The sequence below is a fragment of the Mus caroli genome, chromosome 16 (genome assembly GCF_900094665.2).
Source record: "Mus caroli chromosome 16, CAROLI_EIJ_v1.1, whole genome shotgun sequence".
NCBI classification, from domain to species: domain Eukaryota; kingdom Metazoa; phylum Chordata; class Mammalia; order Rodentia; family Muridae; genus Mus; species Mus caroli.
The window spans coordinates 52,355,952-52,367,972 of record NC_034585.1 but is presented as its reverse complement, the minus strand read 5'-3'; the positions used below and the strand labels follow the sequence as shown (position 1 = coordinate 52,367,972).

Here is a 12,021-nt window from a genome sequence, read left to right as displayed (position 1 = left end):
ACTAACTTGTCCTGAGAATGAACTAACTTGTCCTGAGAATGAACTAACTTGTCCTGAGAATGAACTAACTTGTCCTGAGAATGCACTGTTGACCTCTAGGCCCTGCCACTTTAGGCTCTATCTTCTCTTAATAGGTCTTAAACGTTCTGTCTCTTCCATATACTGGCAGGTTTGAGTCCTCAGAAGTAGTTGATGTTTCCAAGACCCCTCGTCTTTCTTTACAGATCAGTTTTTGAGACCATCTAGTAAGGGATTTATAAAGGCCTTGGTCAGTCATGTCTTTTCTTAACTTTTAAGTAAGCAAGAGTCAAGGCCCCCTCTCCCTAGGATTGAAGCAGACGTTCTGGATATCGTTCCCACTGGGCCTTGCCAGGTGGGAGAACAGCTCCAAGGGCCTTGCCTCCAGGAGGGCATTCCCAGAACATCATGCACCTTTCCCAGGAGAGACAACATGGCTCCCACTACTCACCCATGCCCCTCCACCAGGCCTGCTCTCCTGAGTGCTTCAGCCTGCGAGGGGCAGAGACTGAAGTCATTATTTTTTTTAAAAGATTCATTTATTATTATTCATAAGTACACTGTACCTGTCTTCAGACACTCCAGAAGAGGGTGTCAGATCTCATTACAGATGGTTGTGAGCCACCATGTGGTCTCAGGACCTCCAGAAGAGCAGTCAGTGCTCTTAACCGCTGAGCCATCTCACCAGCCCCGACTGAAGTCATTTTGAGGCTTTGGTTTTATTAGTACTCTAAAACTTTAAAAATGCCGGGCGTGGTGGCACACGCCTTTAATCCCAGCACTCGGGAAGCAGAGGCAGGCAAATTTCTGAGTTCGAGGCCAGCCTGGTCTACAAAGTGAGTTCCAGGACAGCCAGGGCTATACAGAGAAACCTTGTCTCGAAAAACAACAACAACAAAAAAACAAACAAAACCAAAAACAAAACAAAAAAAACTTTAAAAAATAACAGTATTACTAATACTGAAATGCTCTGTTAAAAACTTCTAGTAATAATTTCTTAGACATATCTTAACAAATAAGTTTTTATAATTATATACAACTTATAAAATTAAAAGATAATTTTAAAGATTTTTTTTTTAAATTTACCATTAGTAAGGAACTGGTTAAATTATAAAAATAACAGAAAGCAACAGTACTACAGAATACTATGGGATAATTAAAATGGATGAAGTAGGAATATGGACTGGAAAGATCCTCAGGATAATGCTAAATAATAACTTCAAAAGGTAGAATTCAACATCCATTTGGGTTTAAAACTTGTGGGTCTCTACCCCTTGGGGATTAAAGAACCTGTTCACAAGAGTTGCATATAAGGTATTCTACATATCAGACATTTACTGTACTGTCTGGTTTTGTGTGTCAACTTGTCACAAGCTGGAGTTATCACAGAGAAAGGACCCTTCCTTGAGGAAATGCCTCCATGAGATCCAGCTGTAAGGCATTTTCTCAATTAGTGATCAAGAGTGGGAGGGCCCATTGTGAGTGGTGCCATCCCTGGTCTGGTAATCCTGGGTTCTATAAGAAAGCAAGCTGAGCAAGCCAGTAAGTTAACATCCCTCCATGGCCTCCGCATCCGCTCCTGCTTCCTGCCCTGTTTGAGTTTTGGTGATGAACAACAATGCGGAAATGGAAGCTGAATAACCCCTTTCCTCCACAACCTGCTTCTAGGTCATGATGTTTCTGCAGGAATAGAAACCCTGGCTAAGACACTTACATTACAATTTAGAACAGTAGCAAAATTACCGTTACAAATTAGCAGTGAAAATAATTTTACGGTTGTGGGTCACCACAACACGAGCAACTGTATGAAAGGGCATTAGGAAGGTTGAGCAGCACTGTTTTCAGAGCTCTCTGAGGGCCAGTGAGCTAGTTCACTGGATGAAGCTGTAGGCCATCAAGCTAGCCAAGCTGAGTTTGGACCCTGGGACCGCATGATGAGAGGCAAGGACCAGCTCCTACAGGCTGTATGTGCCCCCCTCCAGAACTAAAGAAAAATTAAAAATTGAAAATATATATGAAAACTATACATATTTGAAAATATATAGAAAAAAAATCTGAAAAGATACATTTTAGACTACTATCAGAAAGTACCTTGATGGCACAGAGTTGTATAGTGAGAACCTGTCTCACTATAAAAAACAGACCAGAACCTCCCCTGGAGAGTAGTCAAAGTGAAACTAAAACTTCCCTATTTGGCTTTCTCCTCTCCCCAGCTATCTTCATCTAGTTCATTTTATTTTATCTTACTCTATTTTTGAGATAGGTTCTCATGTGGTCCAAGCTAGCCACACACTCACTCTAGCTAAGGGTGACCTTGAACTCCTGATCCTCCTGCCTGCATCTCCCAAGTGGTGGGATTACAGGTGTGCCCCATTGATTTATGTAGTGCTGGGGTTGGGAACCAGCACCTCGTGTATGCTAGGCAAGCACTATACCAGCTGCAATTAAAAAAAATAAAAATTTCTGGGTATGGGGTGTTTTGCCGGAGTGTATGCATGTGACCTATGTGTGTATGGTGCCCTTGGGGCCACAAGTGGATGTGGAAGCCTCAGACCTGGAGATACAGACCATGTGACCTGCTGCGTGGGTGTACAGTTGTGACCTGCGCTCGCACAGTCAAGAATAGCTTGTCTTCCTAACTGCTGAGTCCTTTCCCACCCTTGCTTTTTTGTTGTTGCTGTTTTTTGTTTGCTTGTTTGGTTTGCTTTGTGACATAGTGTTTCTCTGTGTAGATCTGGCTGTCCTGGAACTCACTCTGAAGACCAGGCTGACCTCAAACTCTCAAAGATCTGCCTGCTTCTGCCTCCCAAGTGCTGGGATGAAAGGCGTGCACCACCACCGCTCAGCTTGCAATTTTTATAGTAAAAAATTCAAATTATTTTTGTAACTTTAAAGTATTAAGGGTCATATTGTCAAGAACTTGGGGTATTTTTAGTCATTTTAGAAAGTTATAAATACTACATTTTAAAATAACTGGAAACCCCATGTCTGCATCTATACCTAAAATAGACTGATTTTAGAAGATGCACTTAGACTCAGAGGTGCTAATCGGCCCTTATCGACTAGATGTTGTCTATATTTTGCACATTATCGACCTGTTAGTAAGAAAGATGCTGTCGTATTTCTCCCCTGAAGCAGAACTGCTATGGCCTTCCTCTCGTGCTGGGGATTACCCTTTGCTACCAAGGACATAAAACACTGTGCCTGCCCAATTAGGCTGGGGTCAGCCCTGTGAAGGGGTTGGAGGGGTAATGAATGCAGGCAACTGCAGGACTTCTGTGGGGGGAAAGCTCTGGACATTTTAAAAAGACAGGCTATTTACTTTCTACTAAAACTGTGTGTCCTGGTTTCCAGGTAAGATCTCTACAAGCTTGGCAGCAGACAGTGGAACAGCGTCTGGCTTCCTGGCAGACTGATGGGCCTCCTATATCAAGCACTCTGGTGTCACCCAAGCCCCCGTTATTTCCACAACATCAGGACCCCTCTTCGGATCAGAGTTCGGATTGGCTCGTTGCTGAGGACGAAGCTGCGCAAGGGAGATCAGCGCCAGACTTTCCCGACTCTGGGTTTCACTCCTCCCTGACAGAGCAAGTTCCCTGTCTGCAGGATTCTTTGGATTTTGAAAAGAGTTCGGTAGAAAGCAGCGAAAACTCCGTGTTGGGGAATTCCGCTGACACGGTGAAATGCATCAAAGACCGGGACTCAGAGGCCACAGCCGAGGAGCACAGTGACTGCAGTAGGGAGAGCTCAGCCAGCGAGCAGGACAACACATTGCTCCAACAGTATTTAACCTCGGTCCAGCAGCTGGACGATGCCGCAGAGGCGGCCGATTCTGACGATGTGGCAGGAGACGGTAAGCGTCACCTCGCTTGTTCTCCGGAAAGGTTAGACGCCTCCTCTGACAGTGAGAGTCATAGAGTGGCTTCTACTTCACAGGATGAAATTAGCCAGACGCCAGAGAATTGTCAGTTAAACGAAGAAGCCCAAGGGCAGCTTCCGGAGTGTGACGCTGCCTTTCAGGGGTTGCATGTGAGTGTGCAGCCTGTCTGATTTACTGGGGACCCGAATTTCAATTCGATTTTCTTATGTTTTCAAGTGTCTCTTTTGCAGGGGAGCTACCCTTTCCCCCATTTTGTTATTATTTATATACAACTTGTATCCTTGTCCCACACTTTTTGGATATTAGCTACTGAACTACATCTTCATTTTCATTGTACTACTGTACTAAACAATATTGATATTAAAAGGCATATGCACTTTATTTCTTAATAATTATACCAATAATGTTTCCTTTACATCCGTACTGCCTTTCAGGAACAGTTCCTTGCAGTAGTTTTGGTGATTTAAGTAGAAGAACTTGGCTCTTGTTAGTCACATGGTCAGGGATGGAATATGTAAGGCACGGCTAGGGTGAGGGCTATGGACAAGTGAAATTTCCCAGGCAGTCTCCTTGGACTAAAACCGTGGCTTTCCACCCTCTGTGTTAAGGAAAGTCTTCTTGTATAAGAACACTTAGGGAGAATAAGGTTTAGTGTGTATGTGCATGTGTGTATGTGTGCATGTGTGTGTGTGTGCATGTGTGTGTGTGTGCATGTGTGTGTGTGTGCATGTGTGTGTGCGCGTGCGTGCGTGCGTGCGTGCTGGCAGTTAAAAGTCTGAGCCTGGAGAATGGTAAGCATGTGCCCGGCCACTGAGCTGCTCACCTAACTCCCAGATCTTTTAGTGCAAGACTTTTAAGTGGGTGATTAAATTGCCTCATGACCAACATTAGCTAATTTGTGGATCAGTTTTGAAGAAAGGTGTTCCATCAGGATTAAGATCAAGCTTGCTTGGGCAAGTATCTTTCCCTCTGATATGGAGAAAGGAGACATAGAGTTAGTCACTTGGAACCATGCTGCTCAAATGTCTCTTTTCATTATGTACTCTTTTAGGCTATTGACATTTATGTGCCAGTACTTTGGGAAGAAATAGATTGTAAGAAATCAATATGTATTCATCATTATGTTCTTGCTTTATTTCTATATATACTTCACCAGAAGAGCCAAAGCTACACTGTGTGTGTGTGTGTGTGTGTGTGTGTCTGTGGACCACAGGACTTACAGCCCTGTGCATACTGGGTAAATTCTGCCCCATGGAGCTGTGTCTCAGTCCTTATTTCACTCGTGACCTTTGTCCCTTAGTGAAGAACGTTTAAAATCCTGATAGACTGCAAATGTTGTTTTTTTCCTAAAGAATTTTTTTTTTATCTAATCTCTGAAAAGTGCCATATTTGAAGGACAATTTACTGGTGACTAAGAAAAGATCAATCAAGCTGGGCTTGGTGGCACATGCCTTTAATCCCAGTGCTTGGGAAGCAGAAACAGGCAGCTCCCATGAGTTCAAGGACAACCTGGTTTACTAGTGAGTTCCAGGTCAGCCAGGGCTCCATGTGAGACCTTGTCTCAAAACAAACCAAAAAACCCCAACAAAACAGTAAAAGCAGCAGCATCAACAACAACCATAGAAAAGAAAAAAGAAAAGAAAATAATAAAAAAAATCTTCAGGAATAATAATATTGTGTTTGAATGTGAAGGGCTACCTGTCAATCAAAGGTGACATTTAGGGGCTTGGCATTATATCTCTTAGAATGTTCTGCTGTCATTAAATAGCACAGCACAGATCTGATTGTTCCAACTGTGGACAAGCAACTGTTTTAAAATTCTGACAGTTCTCTAAAAGTAGGTGCTAATATCATCCATTATTCTATTAAAGCCATTAGAGCCCTTTAATTGAAAGTATATAAAAGCAAAAGTTCTGGTCCTTCCAGAATAGAGTTGAGGACCACGTGGTACTTGCTGAGAAGAACAGCTCTACATTATGGAGAGCTGAATTCATAACTACATAGCACTCAGGTTGAGAAGGCTTGCATTTCATTCTCAGAAATCCAGAGTCCTTTGACAAGGACATGTTTTCTGGGTTTTATAAACAGAGCAAGTCTTGAGTTCAAACTATTTCCTCTAGTATGGATGTGTACTATTGAATGCTTGATTGACTAAAACTGAAAAGTTAACTCTGAATAATAATTACCTTTTATAATTTTGCATTTCTTTACAAATACTTAATTTGTATGTGTGTGTTTGTGTGTGTGATAGTGTCTGTGTTTGTGTATGAGAATATGTGTGTATGTGTGAGAGTATGCATGTGTAAGAGAGTATATATGTGTGTGCTGTGTATGTGTGAGAGCTTGTATGTGTGTGTGAGAGAAGAGAGAGTGTGTGTGTTTGTGTGTGAGAATTTGTGTGTGTAAATGTGCAAGGGAGAGTATTTATGTGTGTGTGTGCCTGCTGGAGGAAGCCAGAGGTGGGTGTCAGCTCCCTTGAACCTGGAGCTGACAGGTGTTTGTAAGCCATCCCTCAACCCTACCTTTTTTATTCCTTTTTCAATAGGCAATAAGAATTTTTCTTATTTTTCTATTTTTACAGTTAAGTGCCTCATTTGCTGCCCACAGGTAAAGAAAAGCATTTCACTGCGGTAGCACCAAAACTGTTTCACGGCCCATTGATTTCAGAAAAGTGGCTCCAGCGCCACGGTTGAGCGTCCCAGAGCGAGGTTCTGGTATAGTTGCTTCTTCCTTTTCTTAAGTAATGGCAGATCCAGCCATTTCGTCTGATAGACACTGTCAGCAGAACTTATTGTTCTTTTGTCTGGCTTTCTAGTCTGAAAATGGCATTCAACATATTTTTTTTTTTTTGTGAAAAACTTGGCAGAATATGCTAATTATTCATATTCTGCTCTACCTCTCTCTTATTTTATCTCAGTTTAGAAGTATGGGAATGTGAAGTAACCTGCTTCGAGCTGCAGAGAATCTTGAATATTGGTGAAAATGCAATATGCCAGAATGTAGGAAAACTAAGGCAGAGACCTAACGTATTTTTATTGGTTTATATAATTTAAAGGTAACTTATGTAACTAAGAGATAGTAATTTATTTGACTCTGGATTATTTATTAGCCTGGCTGGGAAGGGAACAGACTAGGGAGTCTGGGAAGTTGAACTTTGAACTTGGCTTTTTTGATGAGAGATTTTTGTTCAGCTGTGCTGCTTTGACTCCGATACATTCTCATATTATGGAGTATTTGATTATCACTTGGAATTACTGCAGAAGCATAAACTCGGACCATATAGGCAGGCAATAGTGGCACATGTCTTTAATCTCAGCCTGTGCGAGGCAGATACAGGCAGATCTCTGAGTTTGAGACCAGCCTGGTCTACACAGAGAAACCCTGTTTCAAAAAACCAAACCAAACCAAACAACCCCCCAAGCCTCCTACCCCCTCCCCCCAAAAAACCCTCCCCCCAAAAAACTCGTCATACCATGTGAAAATCAGAAGGAATCTTGAGATTATTGCCATTATTGTTGTTGTTGTTATCATCACTATTATTATTATACAATGTAAAAGAGATGCTGGCCTTATAGCAGGGACTGACTATTTTATTTTGAAGAAGAAACAGAACCCAGGGATGATAACCAGCCTGTGTAAGGTTGTGGTAGTCAGCAGCAAACTGGAAACATGTTTGCATATCTCAAGCTTTCCATCACCGTCTCTGTTCATCTTTACAGGAATGAGTGAGTTGCTGCATTTTAAACAGGAAAAACAGCTTTTAAGAGAGGCCCTTTAATGGCAGAGTTGTAGCAAACAGCTAAATCTTTCAGAACCTTGAATGAATGTTCTCCAAAAAAAACAAATGGGACTTTCTTAAAATTGTTTGTATGAAGCAATAATAGCAGTCGGAAATGGCAGTACACACTTCGTTTTTTTTTTTTTTTTTTCTGTTTTTTGTTTTTTGAGACGTGGCTCTGTAGACCAGGCTAGCCTCTAACTCCGAGATCCTCCTGCCTTTGCCTAATGAGTGCTCGAATTAAAGGCATGCAGCATCACAGCCTTAGTGATACATGCTTGTAGTCACAGCACTTGGGATGCCGAGGCAGGAAGATCTGAGAGTTCAAGGCCACCTTCAGCTACATAGTGAGATTCGGGCTAACCTGGGCCATCAACAGCAATAGTAAAGTTAAAACTGTACGAAAGAATCACTGTATCTTAATCATTTATTTGATAACAGCTAATCTTATAGATGACCAAAGTAGATAAAATTTTCTCAAGAAATACTGAATTTGATGCTTCATGTTGCCTTTTATAGAGCAACAGATGGTAAGAATTTTACACTCCGGTGTGAGAAAGATCTAATCATGACAGCTGATAGTATTCAGATAGTTTGCCCTTATATGTCTAGCTATATAGGACACTATATATGCATGTTTTAGAAAATGTTTGGCCACATGGTTGTTTATTTGTAAATAACCCTGTTCTTTGATTATACGGTGCTGTTCTCGAGTGTATGTTTTCCCTGGATTTAGTTTAGATTATTTCCTAAACACAAGCATCATAACGTTTCTGTCATCTATTTATGGCAAGTCTTCTACTTTTCATAAATGCTTTCAGGAATATACAGCTTTAAATATTATACTATCTCCCTTGGTTTTTTTTTATGTAAAATATTAAGATTGGATTTCTAATAATAATATATATTTTTCCTGAAGTGGGAAGGGGAAAGTAGTCATTGGTTTAGTTCCCATTCATAAAGAAAAATGAGGCTCAGTTATATGGTTGTTTAATGTATATTCTTTGTTTTGTTTTTGTCTTAGTTTTTGTTTTTTTTTTCGAGACAGGGTTTCTCTGTGTAGCCCTGGCTGTCCTGGCACTCACTTTGTAGACCAGGCTGGCCTTGAACTCAGAAATCCGCCTGCCTCTGACTCCCAAGTGCTGGGATTAATGTATATTTTTATTTTGCCACATCTGTGTTAAAAGAAGTTTATTGTAGTTATGTTTTTAACTTTAAATACATAGTACTTTTATTTTTTTGAGACAGGGTCTGTCTAAAAAGCCCTGGTTGTCCTTGAACTCACTCAGTAGACCAGGCTGGCCTAGAACTCAGAGATTCTGTTTGCCTCTGCTTCCCAAGTGCTGGTATTAAAGGCGAGCACCACCATGCCCAGCTGTGGCGCCCTTGTTCTTGAAGTGAAGCAGAAGTAGTTTGTAAGGAACATTTTCAATTTTTTTTTCTTTTTTTGAGGTGAGGGTCTCATTATGTTGTCTAGGGTTGGTCTTGAACTCCTGGCCCCAAATGATCCTCTTGCCTCAGCCTCCAGAGTAGTTGGGACTATAGGCACAGAAACGTTTAAATTGAGAATTTTGGTGATAAAGTCTATTGTGCCATATTGCAGTTAAGCATCATGTGAACAAGGTGGGCCTCATAGTCCTGGAGAGAAACTGACCCTCGTCTTTATAGGACAAGGCGCTTCTTCTTGTTAATGGGTGGGAATCGCACTGGACTTTAATTCTTTTTATTAATTTTAGTGGATAGAGGGCATTACTCCTTAGAGTGGCCTTGTTAGTACATTTCTTTGGATGTTTTGTAATAATTTGTGTGTGTGGTGCTAGCATGCTAGACAAGCACAGTACCACTTTCCGACATCGCAGCCCTGTGTTCCAGAATATCATTAGTGTCGGCAAGAAGAGTTTAAAAATAATTTGATTTTGCACTATTTCTTGATTTTTTTTTCAATGTTAGTATAAACAGTAAGACTTAAGGTGGCTGACGTCTGTTTTATGAAGGCTTTCTATTTTATATTGTGCTCTTCATTTGTATTTGAGTCTGTCTAATTTGAAATAAAAGCTTTATACATTTAGGTGTGATATCTGGTTATTTCAGTGATTAGCTCATTGTGCTCACAGTTAATCGGTAGATAAAGTTTAGAACAATTTTACTTCAGAAAATTTAGAGTATTGACATCGTATATAGAAAGCATGGGCCGGGCAGTGGTGGCGCACACCTTTAATCACAGCACTTGGGAGGCAGAAGCAGGTGGATTTCTGAGTTCGAGGCCAGCCTGGTCTACTGAGTGAGTTCCAGGACAGCCAGGGCTACACAGAGAAACCATGTCTCGAAAAAACAAAAACAAAAACAAAAATAAAAAAAAAAAAAGAAAGAAAGCATGAGAGTCCTTCCCAAAGCATTGTCCTTTCTCCACAAAAGAAGCACTGGGAGTTTATCCCAGGAACCTCTATGGAGTCATTTGAGGGTGAGTTCATTTAGAAATGTGCTCAGTTAAGAAGTAGATTCCTATCTGGGCATGGTGGCACACACCTTTAATCCCAGCACTCGGGAGGCAGAGGCAGGTGGATTTCTGAGTTTAAGACTAGCCTGGCCTACAGAGTGAATTCCAGGACAGCCAGGGCTACACCAAAACCCTTTCAACAAAACAAAACAAACAGAAAGAAGTACATTCCTGAACACTGTCAGTGTAAAGTCATAATTTAAAAGAAACGATGGACATATTTTAGGTATGCTTAGCTCTAGATCATGTTAAAATCATGGACAGAAATGCCTCTGCACGTGATCAGCCTGTGCTATAAAGTTTTATAAATAATTTTTGGATGATGGTTTTAGTGTTTGCTTTTCTAAAGATGTATTTTTACTTGTGTAAAAATATGGGTGTTAGCCGAGCGTGGTGGCGCACACCTTTAATCCCAGCACTCGGGAGGCAGAGGCAGGCGGATTTCTGAGTTCGAGGCCAGCCTGGTCTACAGAGTGAGTTCTAGGACAGCCAGGGCTACAGAGAAACCCTGTCTCAAAAACCAAAAAAAAAAAAAAAAAAAAAAAAAAAAGAAAAAGAAAAAGAAAAAGAAAAAAATGGGTGTTTAGTTTGCATGTGAGTCTGCGCATCACAGTATTACCAATAGTGTGAAACACCACGTGTGGAGGTGCTGGAAACTCACCCCAGGTCCTCTTCTAGAGCAAGGGCTCGTAACCACTGAGCCATCTTGTCAGCAGAGGACCAAAAAGTTTTAGCTGAGAATAAAGGCACAGGTATGTCGAAGGTATATTAACTCATGCCTTAGCCTCTGAAGGTGCCTGCCCTTCGTACTCACGAATGGATGTCCTCTGGCTGGTGATCCTTGATCTTTCCTGTGCCCAGCATATGATACCTACCTACTCTCCATATTCTTTCTTTTCCTTCCCTTTTCTTCTTCTTTTTTTAAAAATTGTTTTGATTCTTTGTGTATTTCCCATCATGCACCCGCATCCCACTCATCTCCCTGTCCCTTTTATCTGCTTTCCAACCTTGCAACCTCCTCCCCAAAAGAAAACTGACAAACAGTAAAAGAAAGAAGAACAAAGGAAAATCATCTCGCTGTGTGTGGCAGCTGCAGTGTGTCTGAACACCTTTCCTTGCAAATGTCCAATGTAATGAGTCATTGGTCTGGTTTGGAGGCCTCTGGCTTCTGCTACACTACCAATACTGGATCCTCAACGGGCCTACTCTCGGACATCCTGTTATTGCCCTGAGTCATGGAGATCCTTCAGGACCAGGCCTTCACATGCTCCAGCAGTTCATAGATAGAGTAGATGTTGAGGTGGGCCAGCTCAAAGCTCTGGATATGGGCCCGGATGGGAGTTGAGTTTGGCTGCCCATCAGCTCTCCTGTGTCCACACCACCAGGGCCAGCTCTCCTGCTCCAGGCAAGGGGTGGGGCCAATTCTGGACAGTCCTGGACATCAATATGGTCTCAAGGTTCAGACCAGACCCGAAATGTCTACGTAGCCTTTGTTTGGTAGTAACATGGGCTATAGACATGGACACCGACGTCTGACTCTCTTGGCAGCATGGATTGGGACTTCACCATAGCCTTAGGTGACATCTCAGATTATTCACATCAGGCTGTTCCTCCTTCCCTTCCTTTTCCCATCTTGCCATCACATACTCGGACATTGTAGTGGTACCACAGAGGGCTGGGACATAGGCAGGTGGGCCTCTGGATGTCTTCCACCTGCCACAATGCATGGTGCTGAGTAGGTCTCCCCTCCCCCCTTCTCTTTTCTCCTCTCTTCTCTTCTCTTCTCTTCTCTTCTCTTCTCTTCTCTTCTCTTCTCTTCTCTTCTCTTCTCTTCTCTTCTCTTCTCTT

The 12,021-nt window shown here is 41.9% G+C and overlaps 1 protein-coding gene across 2 annotated transcripts in view; it reads left to right on the top strand.

The window, feature by feature from the left end:
- Cep97 (centrosomal protein 97) overlaps nucleotides 1-12,021 on the top strand; it is a 45,033-nt gene that overhangs the window by 25,284 nt on the left and 7,728 nt on the right. Inside the window, exon 11 of one of the 2 annotated variants that reach the window (XM_029470551.1) lies at nucleotides 3,373-3,871. In XM_029470551.1, coding sequence (XP_029326411.1) covers nucleotides 3,373-3,871 — 499 coding nt within the window. Of the gene's footprint in view, nucleotides 1-3,372; nucleotides 5,386-12,021 lie in introns of those variants that run through there. The other variant, XM_021184899.2, reaches the window with a different exon arrangement.